The sequence below is a fragment of the Apis mellifera genome, linkage group LG3 (genome assembly GCF_003254395.2).
Source record: "Apis mellifera strain DH4 linkage group LG3, Amel_HAv3.1, whole genome shotgun sequence".
NCBI classification, from domain to species: Eukaryota; Metazoa; Arthropoda; class Insecta; order Hymenoptera; family Apidae; genus Apis; species Apis mellifera.
In genome coordinates this window covers 4,415,283-4,425,882 of record NC_037640.1, presented here as the reverse complement: position 1 = coordinate 4,425,882, position 10,600 = coordinate 4,415,283, and the positions used below count along the sequence as shown (strand labels likewise).

At 20.9% G+C, this 10,600-nt stretch overlaps 4 protein-coding genes across 9 annotated transcripts in view; 1 reads left to right on the top strand and 3 right to left on the bottom strand.

Annotated features, from left to right (window-relative positions):
• Nucleotides 1-1,383, bottom strand: part of LOC410961 (mitoguardin) — a 33,784-nt gene extending 32,401 nt beyond the window's left edge. Inside the window, exons 1-3 of one of the 2 annotated variants that reach the window (XM_026439879.1) lie at nucleotides 1,185-1,383; nucleotides 826-976; nucleotides 552-695 (exon numbers count right to left, since the gene is read on the bottom strand). In XM_026439879.1, the coding sequence (XP_026295664.1) occupies nucleotides 552-695; nucleotides 826-976; nucleotides 1,185-1,277 (388 nt within the window). In that variant the 5' untranslated portion in view covers nucleotides 1,278-1,383. The remainder of the gene's footprint in view (nucleotides 1-551; nucleotides 696-825; nucleotides 977-1,184) is intronic. The other variant, XM_016911428.2, reaches the window with a different exon arrangement.
• Nucleotides 1,266-7,729, top strand: LOC409443 (serine/threonine-protein phosphatase 2A activator). Of its 4 annotated transcripts, XM_026439882.1 has the most exons (9): nucleotides 5,782-5,959; nucleotides 6,045-6,120; nucleotides 6,183-6,268; nucleotides 6,365-6,568; nucleotides 6,627-6,844; nucleotides 6,917-7,041; nucleotides 7,123-7,223; nucleotides 7,316-7,423; nucleotides 7,522-7,729. In XM_026439882.1, the coding sequence occupies exons 2-9, from the start codon at nucleotides 6,093-6,095 to the stop codon at nucleotides 7,651-7,653; spliced, it is 1,002 nt and encodes a 333-aa protein (XP_026295667.1). In that variant the 5' UTR covers nucleotides 5,782-5,959; nucleotides 6,045-6,092; the 3' UTR covers nucleotides 7,654-7,729. The 4 variants fall into 4 exon arrangements, with proteins under 4 accessions (XP_026295668.1, XP_026295667.1, XP_026295666.1 ...); XM_026439881.1 differs by having other exon boundaries at nucleotides 6,917-7,223; XM_026439883.1 differs by lacking the exons at nucleotides 5,782-5,959; nucleotides 6,045-6,120 and adding an exon at nucleotides 1,266-1,389 and having other exon boundaries at nucleotides 6,917-7,223.
• LOC551616 (SWI/SNF-related matrix-associated actin-dependent regulator of chromatin subfamily A-like protein 1) lies at nucleotides 2,013-5,455 on the bottom strand. 2 transcript variants are annotated; one of them, XM_006559709.3, is made up of 12 exons: nucleotides 5,404-5,455; nucleotides 4,899-5,321; nucleotides 4,687-4,802; nucleotides 4,481-4,590; nucleotides 4,282-4,416; nucleotides 4,004-4,181; nucleotides 3,774-3,937; nucleotides 3,492-3,656; nucleotides 3,244-3,402; nucleotides 3,046-3,153; nucleotides 2,529-2,703; nucleotides 2,050-2,442 (listed from the first exon to the last, which is right to left on the bottom strand). In XM_006559709.3, exons 2-12 carry the CDS (start codon nucleotides 5,317-5,319, stop codon nucleotides 2,050-2,052), a joined length of 2,124 nt encoding a protein of 707 aa, XP_006559772.2. In that variant the 5' UTR covers nucleotides 5,320-5,321; nucleotides 5,404-5,455. The 2 variants fall into 2 exon arrangements, with proteins under 2 accessions (XP_016766815.2, XP_006559772.2); XM_016911326.2 differs by lacking the exons at nucleotides 3,046-3,153; nucleotides 3,244-3,402 and having other exon boundaries at nucleotides 2,013-2,442.
• Nucleotides 7,730-8,438: 709 nt separating the features above from the next.
• On the bottom strand, nucleotides 8,439-10,367 carry LOC412341 (alpha-methylacyl-CoA racemase). The gene is made up of 5 exons (XM_395802.7): nucleotides 10,188-10,367; nucleotides 9,988-10,129; nucleotides 9,761-9,904; nucleotides 9,411-9,651; nucleotides 8,439-9,327 (listed from the first exon to the last, which is right to left on the bottom strand). Exons 1-5 carry the CDS (start codon nucleotides 10,293-10,295, stop codon nucleotides 8,820-8,822), a joined length of 1,143 nt encoding a protein of 380 aa, XP_395802.1. The 5' UTR covers nucleotides 10,296-10,367; the 3' UTR covers nucleotides 8,439-8,819.
• Nucleotides 10,368-10,600: the final 233 nt, after the last annotated feature.

Sequence of the window (10,600 nt, the reverse complement as noted above, 5' to 3'; positions counted from 1 at the left end):
TTATTTCTCTCTTATGCAAATATAAATGCATTCTCTCTCTCTCTCTCTCTCTCTCTCTCTCTCTCTCTCTCTCTCTCTCTCTCTCTCTCTCTCTCTCTCTCTCTCTCTCTCTCTCTCCCCCCTCTCTCTCTCTCTCTCTCTCTCTCTCTCTCTGTATACATATATAAAGGATAATTTTGAACATAAAAAAAATTATATCTATTCTATATTCTGTATCTATTATTTTTATCTTCAATGATATTATGTATATTCCTATTTCTTATATATTATAAAATATCTCAATAAAATAAAAAATTAATAAATATTATTTATATTATTTTACTTTCCAATATTCATATAAAGAAAAAAAAATGGTTCATAATTTTTTTGTATATCATTTTTAAATATTAATAATAATAGAATAATATTAATATTAATAATAAAAATATTAAATATTTTTAAGAAATCTTTTAGAAATTATAAAAAATATAATATAAGAATATATAATAAGAATATATTTAAAATATGACTAGAAAAATATATTATAAAAGCTAAATATAAAAATGACTTACCAAGAACTCCATATTGTTGTGGAGTAAGTCTTACATCACCATCTGGACCTCCTGGAACAGAAGATATAAGTGATACTCGATCACTTATATAACTTCTGGTGCTAGCCTCGCTTTTTCTTGCCCATGATGCTTGTGATAATGCATCTATACATATAAAAAAAAACATTAAACAATTTTATTTTAATATTATAATACTTTATACTTATTAATCACAATTATTAAATATCTATTTATAAATTTATTTTATATAGTTATATATTTTAGTTTAGATTACCAAAATTAGAACTTTTTGCAGCAGCATATCTTTGTTTTAATTCTCTTAAAGGTCTTCTTGAAGAAGGGAGAGGATGTCTTCTTCGTCTTTTTAAAAATTGTGCTAATCCTCCTAATAGCAATGATCCTCCCGTAAGACAAATAATAAAAATCTATAAAAAGAAAAACAAGATATTAAAATATTATTAATTATTTTATTACGAAGTAATATCATACGGAATAATAATATAAATATTTTTCAGATTATTATGAAAAATAATATAATAAAAATAATATGAAATATCATTTTTTAAATATTATGTAATGTCAAAATTATTGAATGTAAATATATTTATTCTAACCTCAAAAAGAGATACTTGCTTTTTGAGTTCTAGATAAATTTATCGATGGCAGTGAAATTATATAACGTTTATACAATGCACCTAAAAACTGCTGCGCGTTAAAAATGGACATTGCAAATATATTTGTTATAAATAAATACAAATTGAGATTCACGCACGACTTTAATCAACGAACAAACATAAGCTTCAGAAAAAACACTGCATTGAAAGCATTCGTTTGTGCGGTAAATATTCAAAGTATAACCTATTACTATATTCATATAAGATGTGCATAAACCAACGCCATTTTATTCCAAAAAATATCTTTCTAAATGCATTCAGAGATGGCACTTAATTCTTAATTTCACTCTATCTTATCCTATTTTTGAATGAAATGTTTTTGGTATTAAAGAGATAGCGCTAGTAGTCAATTTTTCTTATCTTTTTCTATGCTTTTTCCATTATTTGTCCTTATTTACATATATATTTTATTATTTATAGATGGCACTAATTTTTATTTTATTTTATTTTTTTTATTATTATTATTTTTTATTATTTTATATTATTATTATATATTTATTCTTGGTCATCATATTACAGACAAAATATGAAATATCAATTTTAACACAACTTTATCATTTCTATTTTAGAATTATAATCTTAATATTTTTATTTAGAATTATAATCTTTATAAAAAATAAAATAATATATTTTTGATTTTACAATATATCTAGAATCACAATTTCACAAATTTGCAATTAAAATTTTATGAAAAATTACTGAAATACACATTTTTTATTGCGAAAACTTTAGTAATAATTTAAAAAAAAAATATTAAAAAATAAACATTTTTATTACTTAAATAGAAATTCATACACTTCTTATAAAGTTATAATAATTCTTTTTCATTCCATATTGTCCCAATCACAAAAATCAAAGTCTTCTTCATTCATATTAAGTAATTCTTTAAATTCTTCTATAGAAGATTGATTTTGTGATATATTTTTTGTTGCATTTTCATTATCTTGTACTATTTTTTTATTAATTTCATGTTTATATTGTTCATTATTAATGAAAAAATTTAAAGTTTTTTGTTTCGAATTTAATCCTTGTGTAGTATAATCAATATTTTTCAAAGAAAAATCTTGATCCAGTCCAACTTCGTTCAATACGTTCATTTTTTTCTGAATTAAAGGCCATAAATAATCATCTGCTGTATGTTTCGCAACTAAATATTGAATAATAACATTTTTATATTGACCAATTCTATGTACTCTATCTTCTGCTTGACATAAAATCTATAATAAAATATTTTAAATAAATTTAATTTTTAATTTTATATAACTATAATAATAATTTTAAAAATAATGTAAGGGATAAATACTCCAGGATTCCAAAACAATTCTGCAAAAATTACGAGTTGTGCTGCTGTGAGTGTAATTCCGGCGTTTGCTGCAGTAATTGATAATACTGCCGCAATATAAGAATCATTATTTTGAAATTTATCAATTTCATATTTTCTACGTTCAGGATTCGTTTTCCCATCAATTCTAATGAATCTAAAACATTCATACAATTTTGCGAATAAATAAAAATTTTATCTTTCTGTAATACTATATATCATACCCTTTATATTAAAGATATGAATATGCAATTTGATAATTTATGGAAGTTTATAATTTAAATATTAAAAATCAAAAAACAATTATTGAAATCAACATATTTAAGATATCAGTATTTATTTTCAATGCTAATTTGACTATGAAATACTTTTAAATCATTGCAAATTGAAATTAAATATAATATTCTTTATTATCTATATTCTTACTTAACAAAAAATTTACATATTCATGTCTTTGGCATAAAGATAACAATATAATCAATATAATCAATATAATTACTTTATATTCATAGATTCCACAACTTCACAAATAGCATTCAAAATATTATGATGATGAGCAAATATAATGCATTTTTGTTTATTTATAAATAACTTTGAAACATAATCACTGAAATATTATTACCATTTACAAATATTATTGACTCAAAAAGGTATTTATTAAATAATATATTATTATATTTATAATAATATTATTTACCATATAGCCTTTTGTTTAGCAATACTAGATTCATTATAATATTGCAAAAGAGTATTATGTTTTTCTAAATTATTTAAAACTTTTTTTTCTAGCTTTTTAGATATTTCTAACATTTCTTTACCAATTTTTATTAAATCTGGATTTAGTAGAATAACTTCTCTAAAATTTATTTAATAAAATAAACATTTATAATTATTATAAAAATATATATTTATATATAATTTTAAGATATTAATATTATTTTTTACCTTTTTTTTATTGGTAATTGATTTAGAATATCATTTTTTAATCTACGAATTATACAAGTGCGTTTTAATAATAAGTGCAATTCTTGCATATTTGATGATCCTGTAAAATCCCATCCAAATGAAGTTTTTTCTCCTGCGCAATATCGAATTCCATATTCATGATATCTATATAAATATAATTTCTTTTTATTTATAATATTTTATTTTTTTTAATGCATAAATTAAGAAATATAAGATTAATATTATATAAGAATAGAAAATATATAAAAAATATTATATTACCCCATAAAATTTGGCATTATAAGATTTATTTGAGAATACAATTCTATAGGTCTTGATAACACGGGTGTTCCTGAGAGCAAAACAACATGACGTGCTTGCGAAACTATACACTGTGCAGCCTTAAATCTTGCAGTTTTCGAACTTTTTAAGACATGAGATTCATCCTAATATATAAATTTCTATATCTCAATAAAATGTTATTATATGTATATAAGATATTTATAACATACCAAAATAACAAAACCAAAAATTTTGCATTGAAATGTATCTACAGCTCGTACTAAGAGATCATATGTTGTTATAACAATTTTACTATCATCAATAACATCTTTTGTATTTGTAAATTGATAAATATAATGTGTAGGTACAGATGGCAAAAATGTATATATTGCTTCTGCCCACTGATACCTATAACAAATTATGATTATAATGAAATATATATATTTATATAATATATATACAATATATATTTATATAGTATTTTATATAATATTTTTCATTGTCAAACCTCATTGAAGAAGGTACAATTATAAGAAGAGGCCAATTTTTTCTGAAATAATGTGCAATGCCTAATGCTTGAATAGTTTTTCCTAAACCCATATCATCAGCAATCATACAACGACCTCCTTTAGATATTCCATAACTAAAAATAACAAATTTAATATTATTTGATTTAAAAAATTTGTTAAAATATGTAAATCATATACCATATTCCTTCTCGTTGAAATGGCATTATATTTTCTAATAATTTAGGATCAATATCTGATAGATCAATATTTTCAATTGTATTTATTGAAGTATCATTTTTTCTAAATATCTAAAAAACATTTAAAATATATAAATCCATATATATATATATATATATATATATATATATATATATATATATTATATAATATATATTTTAATGTACCTGAAGAACTATTTTTGGTAATCCTGTAATTTGTACATTAGATTTGAAATTAATAATTTTTTCCATTAATGTTTCATAATCTTTCAAATGAAAACTCCAATTTTTAGTTTTCATATCTAAAATATATATCATATTTTATAAATATTATTATTTTTATTTTAAATCTTAAATTATTAATTAATAAAATTATATCAAATTATTTTTTATATTACCATATGATCTGCTTGAAATTGTTTTTAATGTTTCAATAAGTGGAGGAAAATATGATGAAATTTCTAATATAAATCTTGTATCACTTATCATATAACATTTTCCTGTAATAGAAGACTTTTGACCAAAAAAATTTTGGGCTGATATAGGATTAAAACGTTCTTTTTGTTTATTGAATTTTGCATTATTTTTATCAGAATTACTTCCAAATTTTATTTTGAAATTAATATATTTTGATTGTCCATATCCCAAAACTTTTGTGCTATTATTTGACTTATTTTCATTAATTAAAATATTGTCATTAGAAGAAATATTATTTCCTATATTTGTAGAATTAAATGAACTGTTTTTTAATTGAGCTTGTTTTTTACGTTGTATAGCTAATAAACGTTTTTTTTCAATTTCTTCTTGAGAATAATTCATGCCTATAATTTTAAAAATGTTATTAATTATTTTTAATTTTTATATTATATTTTTATATTATATATATGTGTATATAATGTATACCTTTCTTTGTATATTTCTTTGTATATATTCTTTGTATATATCTTTGTATATATTTTTTTATAAATCTTGTATAGTCAATATGATTTTACAAAATACATAACAATATATAGTTTTTTCATTTTTTTCTAATTTAAATTAATTTAATAACTTATTTTATTGATAATTGTTGCTTAAACGTTTCTATTTAATTTGAATAATACTATTTTACTATCTAGGGAAAAATTTCATTCTCAATCATTATATTTCCAGTAACTTCTTGATAGTTATATTTCCAGTAACTTTTGAATATAATATGATTGGTTTTACTTTTAGTAATAAATTTGTATATAAGACAGTAGTATATGATCTATCTTTAAAATTTAATTTTAATGCTTATAAATGATATATTTTTGTATTTTAATTTTTTCTTTATGAAATTTTGATATGATAAGAAATCAATTTTTTAAAAACATTTTTTAAACGTATTTCTTACACAATTTTAATAATTTAAGTTAAATTTGTATGTTTCCGAATAAAACTGTGTTAATATTTAAAATAACTTAGCTTTTTAACACTGGTATTTATACATAATTCAAATGTTTTATAATATTTAATATATATGTATATATAATTTAAGTATACCTCTCTCTTTTTTTTCATAGTCCGAATTTATTTTCAATATATGATAGTCAAGTTCTACAATAAATACGATGTCAACGTCAAAGTTACCAATATCTCGTATGTATTTTACAAAATTGTAATTAATAGATTCAAATAATTGTTTTTTATTAAATTTTTAGCTGATGATCATGAATTTGTTATTCCACAAAAATCTATTAAAACACCGGCTCATATGAAAATATGGGAAAAATCCGAAGCATATTTTGTGAGAATTTTTATAACTTTTTTTTAATTCATAAAATCATAAAATATTTTTAAGTATCTTTAAATAGATGAAAAAAATATAAGAATACTTTTGTAGGAATATTTGGGATTTATATTGGCTTTGAATGAATCAGTTCAAGGAAAAGCTTTAGATGTTGAATGCTCACAAAGTCCTGCAATAGGAAATGTTATTAAAATGCTTAATGAATTTGATGAATGGATAACACAGATACCTCCCACTGAACAGCCCCAACGTTTTGGAAATAAATCATTTAGAATATGGCATGAAAGATTACAACAGGTAAAAAATAATATATTTTATAAAAATCTTCAAAATTTTTTGATTAATAATATTTCAGAATGGAATAACAAAATTACAAAAAGTATTGCCACAAAAATTACACAGAGCAGTTCCAGAAATAGTTCAATATTTATGTGAAGGCTTTGGGAATGCAACACGTATAGATTATGGCACAGGACATGAAATGGCATTTTTAATGTTTTTATGTTGTATGTTCAAAATTGGTGCTTTTACACAAGATGATAAAGTTGCAGTAGTTATAAAAATATTTAATAGGTAATTTATTTTTTATTTAATTTAAAAGTCAATATTTTATATATTCTTAACAAAATTATTTGTTTTTTAAAGATATCTGGAATTAGTACGTAGATTACAATTAACTTATCGGATGGAACCAGCAGGTAGTCATGGTGTATGGAGTCTAGATGATTATCAATTTGTTCCTTTTATATGGGGAAGTGCTCAATTAATTGGTATTATTTTGTTCAATTTTTTTATTATAATAATATATTTAAAACATGTATACATAAACATACATAAAATAAATATTTTAGGACATTCTCGTATAGAACCTCGTCATTTTGTTGAATCAGATATTGTTCAAACATTTAGCAAGCAATATATGTTTCTTGGTTGCATTGAATTCATTTCAAAGGTTTGTATATATGCATGTATATATGCATGTATACATATATATATGTGTATAAGTATAGTTTAATTCTTTTTTAAATTTTGAAATTATTTTAGGTAAAAACAGGTCCATTTGCTGAACATTCAAATCAATTATGGAATGTGAGTGCAGTGTCTACATGGGTCAAAGTAAATAGCGGTCTTATTAAAATGTATAGAGTTGAGGTAAATATTATTGTTAATAATTTATAAAAAATTTAAATATAATTTTTAAATATTTTATATTTATTTTATATTAAAAAATTTTATATTTTAAATATTAGGTTCTGGCGAAATTCCCTGTTATTCAACATGTTTTGTTTGGTTCTTTATTGTCAATAAAATCTGTGTCTATTCCTCCTGTTAAAAAGGATTCTCGTCGAGATGAACCTGTGCAACCATCTCCAATTCAATAATATGCTTCATATTTGTTGATGTAGTTTGTAGCAAATATTCGATATTTATAATAAAATTTTACATTTCAATATATAATTATTATATATAATTGATAAATTAAATTAAATTTCAAGTACATTATTATAAATAATTTTATTATATAGGTATTTATCATTAAATAACAAAATATATTTTATATAAATTTTAATTTTAAAAGATGTATGTAAAAAATTTGTGAAAAATTTAAAGTGCAAAAAATTGACATTAATTAACAATGTATTACATAAACAGATATTGTAATAATTATTTATTGTAAATAAAATTTATATATTATAAAAAGTGATTCATAATACTTAGACATATTGTTAGAAAGATTATTTCGATGTTATATTAAATATTTAGTAGATTTTTGCAATTTGTCAGTTGTATAATTTGTTTATTTACAAATATATATTCCCTCTTACATGAAAATTTTGTCAATATTATTCTCTTATATATAATATATAAATATGTAAATTGTTTGCTGAGTATTAGAATATATTTATATATTTTACATAAAAGATAAAATATCTAAGATATATATTTTTTAAGAATATTATGTCCTATAAATTCTGAAAAATCTAATGATTTATATGAATAATGGATTTAATCAAATAATTTTTTATGAAATTACTAACAATAAAAGATATAAAACACAATTTATTAAATATTCTTAATTTGCAATCCAAAGAGAAGTACAGACCTTTAATTTACTATATTAATTTTATAATATAATATATAAAAATAATTAATAAAATATATAATAATAATTTAAAAATATATATTTATAATGAAATAACAAAATATAACAAACAAAACAATAATATTACAAAAATATAAAATATTTGAATAGTAATAAAACAAAAGAATATTTTTTATACATGTACAATCATATTAAAATGACTATACTAACAGACATTATTTATAAATAGTTCACATACATATCTTTTAATAATGAAATAATGTTACACAATCATGTATATAAATCACAGATAATATTATATAAAAAATATATTTGTATATATTTTCTATTCTCATTATTTACTGGATCATCTATAAATGATTATCTACCAGTATAGGCATGTCTTTATATAATTTTATATATTTAATAAAGATATATAAATTTCAATAGAAATCAAATATATGCTTAAAGTGAAGAACGTTTCATTTTTTGATTAACAATTCCATTTGCTATAAAATTAGTAATTTCTTCATGTTTAAAATTTAATTCACCAAGAATTTCTATAGTATGCTCACCTAATTCAGGAATTTTTTGATATTTTTTGGATATACCAGGTGTACGAGATAAACGAGGAGCAGGATTTGGAGTAACTAAACCATCATCTTCAATCTTAAATGTATTTCTTTCTTTATTATGTGCATGTAATGCAACATTTTTTAAATTTAAAACTGGTGTTACACAAGCATCTGTACCATCAAATATGACACACCATTCTGCTTGAGTTTTTTGCTTGAATATTTTTTCTAATTTTTCACGATTTTTTTCAAATTTATCAAATTGTGGTAATTCATCAGAAGAAATACCAAGTTTTTCTAAAAATATCTTATAAAATTTAGATTCAATTGCTCCAACACATATATATTGTTTATCTTTTGTTTCATATGTATCATAAAAATGTGCTCCAGAATCTAATCTATATTTATAAAAAATTAGTTATTTATTTTTATAAAACTATAGAAAATAAAATAAGTAATGATTTAATTTAAAAATTCTTACATATTTTTACCACGAGAATTTCCCCATAAACCAAATATATTTTGAGATCTATACATCCAACTACCTATATATGCTGATCCATCTACCATTGATGCATCAATTATTTGACCAATGTTACTTTTACTACGTTCAAATAATGCTAGTATTATACCAAAAGCACAAATCAATGCACCAGAAAAATCAGTTAGATTAACTGGTGGTGTTGGTTTTTGATTGTATCGTCCAAATAATGATAATAAACCTGAGTATTATTAAAAATATTTTAAAACTCTTATAATATCAAATATTTGAAATAAAAATAACTAAATATATATAAATACATAATAATATATATGTTATTACTAAATTACCAGATAAACCTAAAAAATTAATATCATGTCCAGCCATATTAGCATAAGGTCCATTTTGACCAAATCCTGTTAATCTAGCATATATCAATCTCTTATTTATTTCCATAAGTTCTTTTGGCCCAAGTTTTAATTTTTCCATTACTCCTATTGAAGAATTTTATTATATTGTGATTTATTATATTTACATAATAATAATTTACATAATAATAATATTTAAAAAATACTACCAGCTCTATAAGGATCTATAATCACATCACTTTGTTTGGTCAGTTTTTTAAATATATCAAGACCTTGAGAAGTTTTTAAATTTAATGCAATTGATCTTTTTCCATGACTTAGAATATCAATAGTATTATAAAATCCATCAATCTACAAAAAACAAATGTTAGTTCATTTCAATTAAAAAAAAATTATATATTAATAATACCTTATCTACTTTAATTACAGATGCACCAAATTCATTTAATATCATTCCACAAAAAGGACCTGGAGCAATTCCAGCTAATTCTAATACTTTTATACCTTTTAAAGGCATATTTATATATTAATGATAAAAGCCACAAGAATGAACACAGAATAAAAATTATATAGAAGAATATTTATATACAATTGCATTAATATTAAACACATTCAATAATAAAAAAGAATACTAAAAAAAACTTTGATAATAAATGCAAATAATTATCAATTAATTTTATTAAAATATCAAAAATTATTAATATTTTTTTTGTATCTGTAGTTTTTAATGAATAGAATTCTAAAATATTAATTTTAAGTTTAAAAATTTACTAGTTCAAAAATTTTTTATATTTAACTTATTTAATGGTGTTAAAATTTAAT

Excerpts from the sequence above, each read along its gene's own strand:
- LOC551616 (XM_006559709.3), bottom strand. The coding sequence starts at position 5,319 with ATGAATTATTCTCAAGAAGAAATTGAAAAAAAACGTTTATTAGCTATA. Across the intron at positions 3,154-3,243 it reads GCTAAACAAAAGGCTATATG|TGATTATGTTTCAAAGTTAT; the intron begins GTAAATAATATT and ends ATAATATTTCAG. Across the intron at positions 2,704-3,045 it reads GTGGAATCTATGAATATAAA|ATTCATTAGAATTGATGGGA; the intron begins GTAATTATATTG and ends TGAATGTTTTAG.
- LOC409443 (XM_026439881.1), top strand. The coding sequence starts at position 6,093 with ATGTCAACGTCAAAGTTACCAATATCTC. Across the intron at positions 6,269-6,364 it reads AAAAATCCGAAGCATATTTT|GAATATTTGGGATTTATATT; the intron begins GTGAGAATTTTT and ends ATACTTTTGTAG. Across the intron at positions 7,424-7,521 it reads TTAAAATGTATAGAGTTGAG|GTTCTGGCGAAATTCCCTGT; the intron begins GTAAATATTATT and ends TTTAAATATTAG.
- LOC412341 (XM_395802.7), bottom strand. The coding sequence starts at position 10,295 with ATGCCTTTAAAAGGTATAAAAGTATTAGAATTAGCTGGAATTGCTCCA. Across the intron at positions 10,130-10,187 it reads CTGTAATTAAAGTAGATAAG|ATTGATGGATTTTATAATAC; the intron begins GTATTATTAATA and ends TGTTTTTTGTAG. Across the intron at positions 9,905-9,987 it reads TATAGATCCTTATAGAGCTG|GAGTAATGGAAAAATTAAAA; the intron begins GTAGTATTTTTT and ends ATTCTTCAATAG.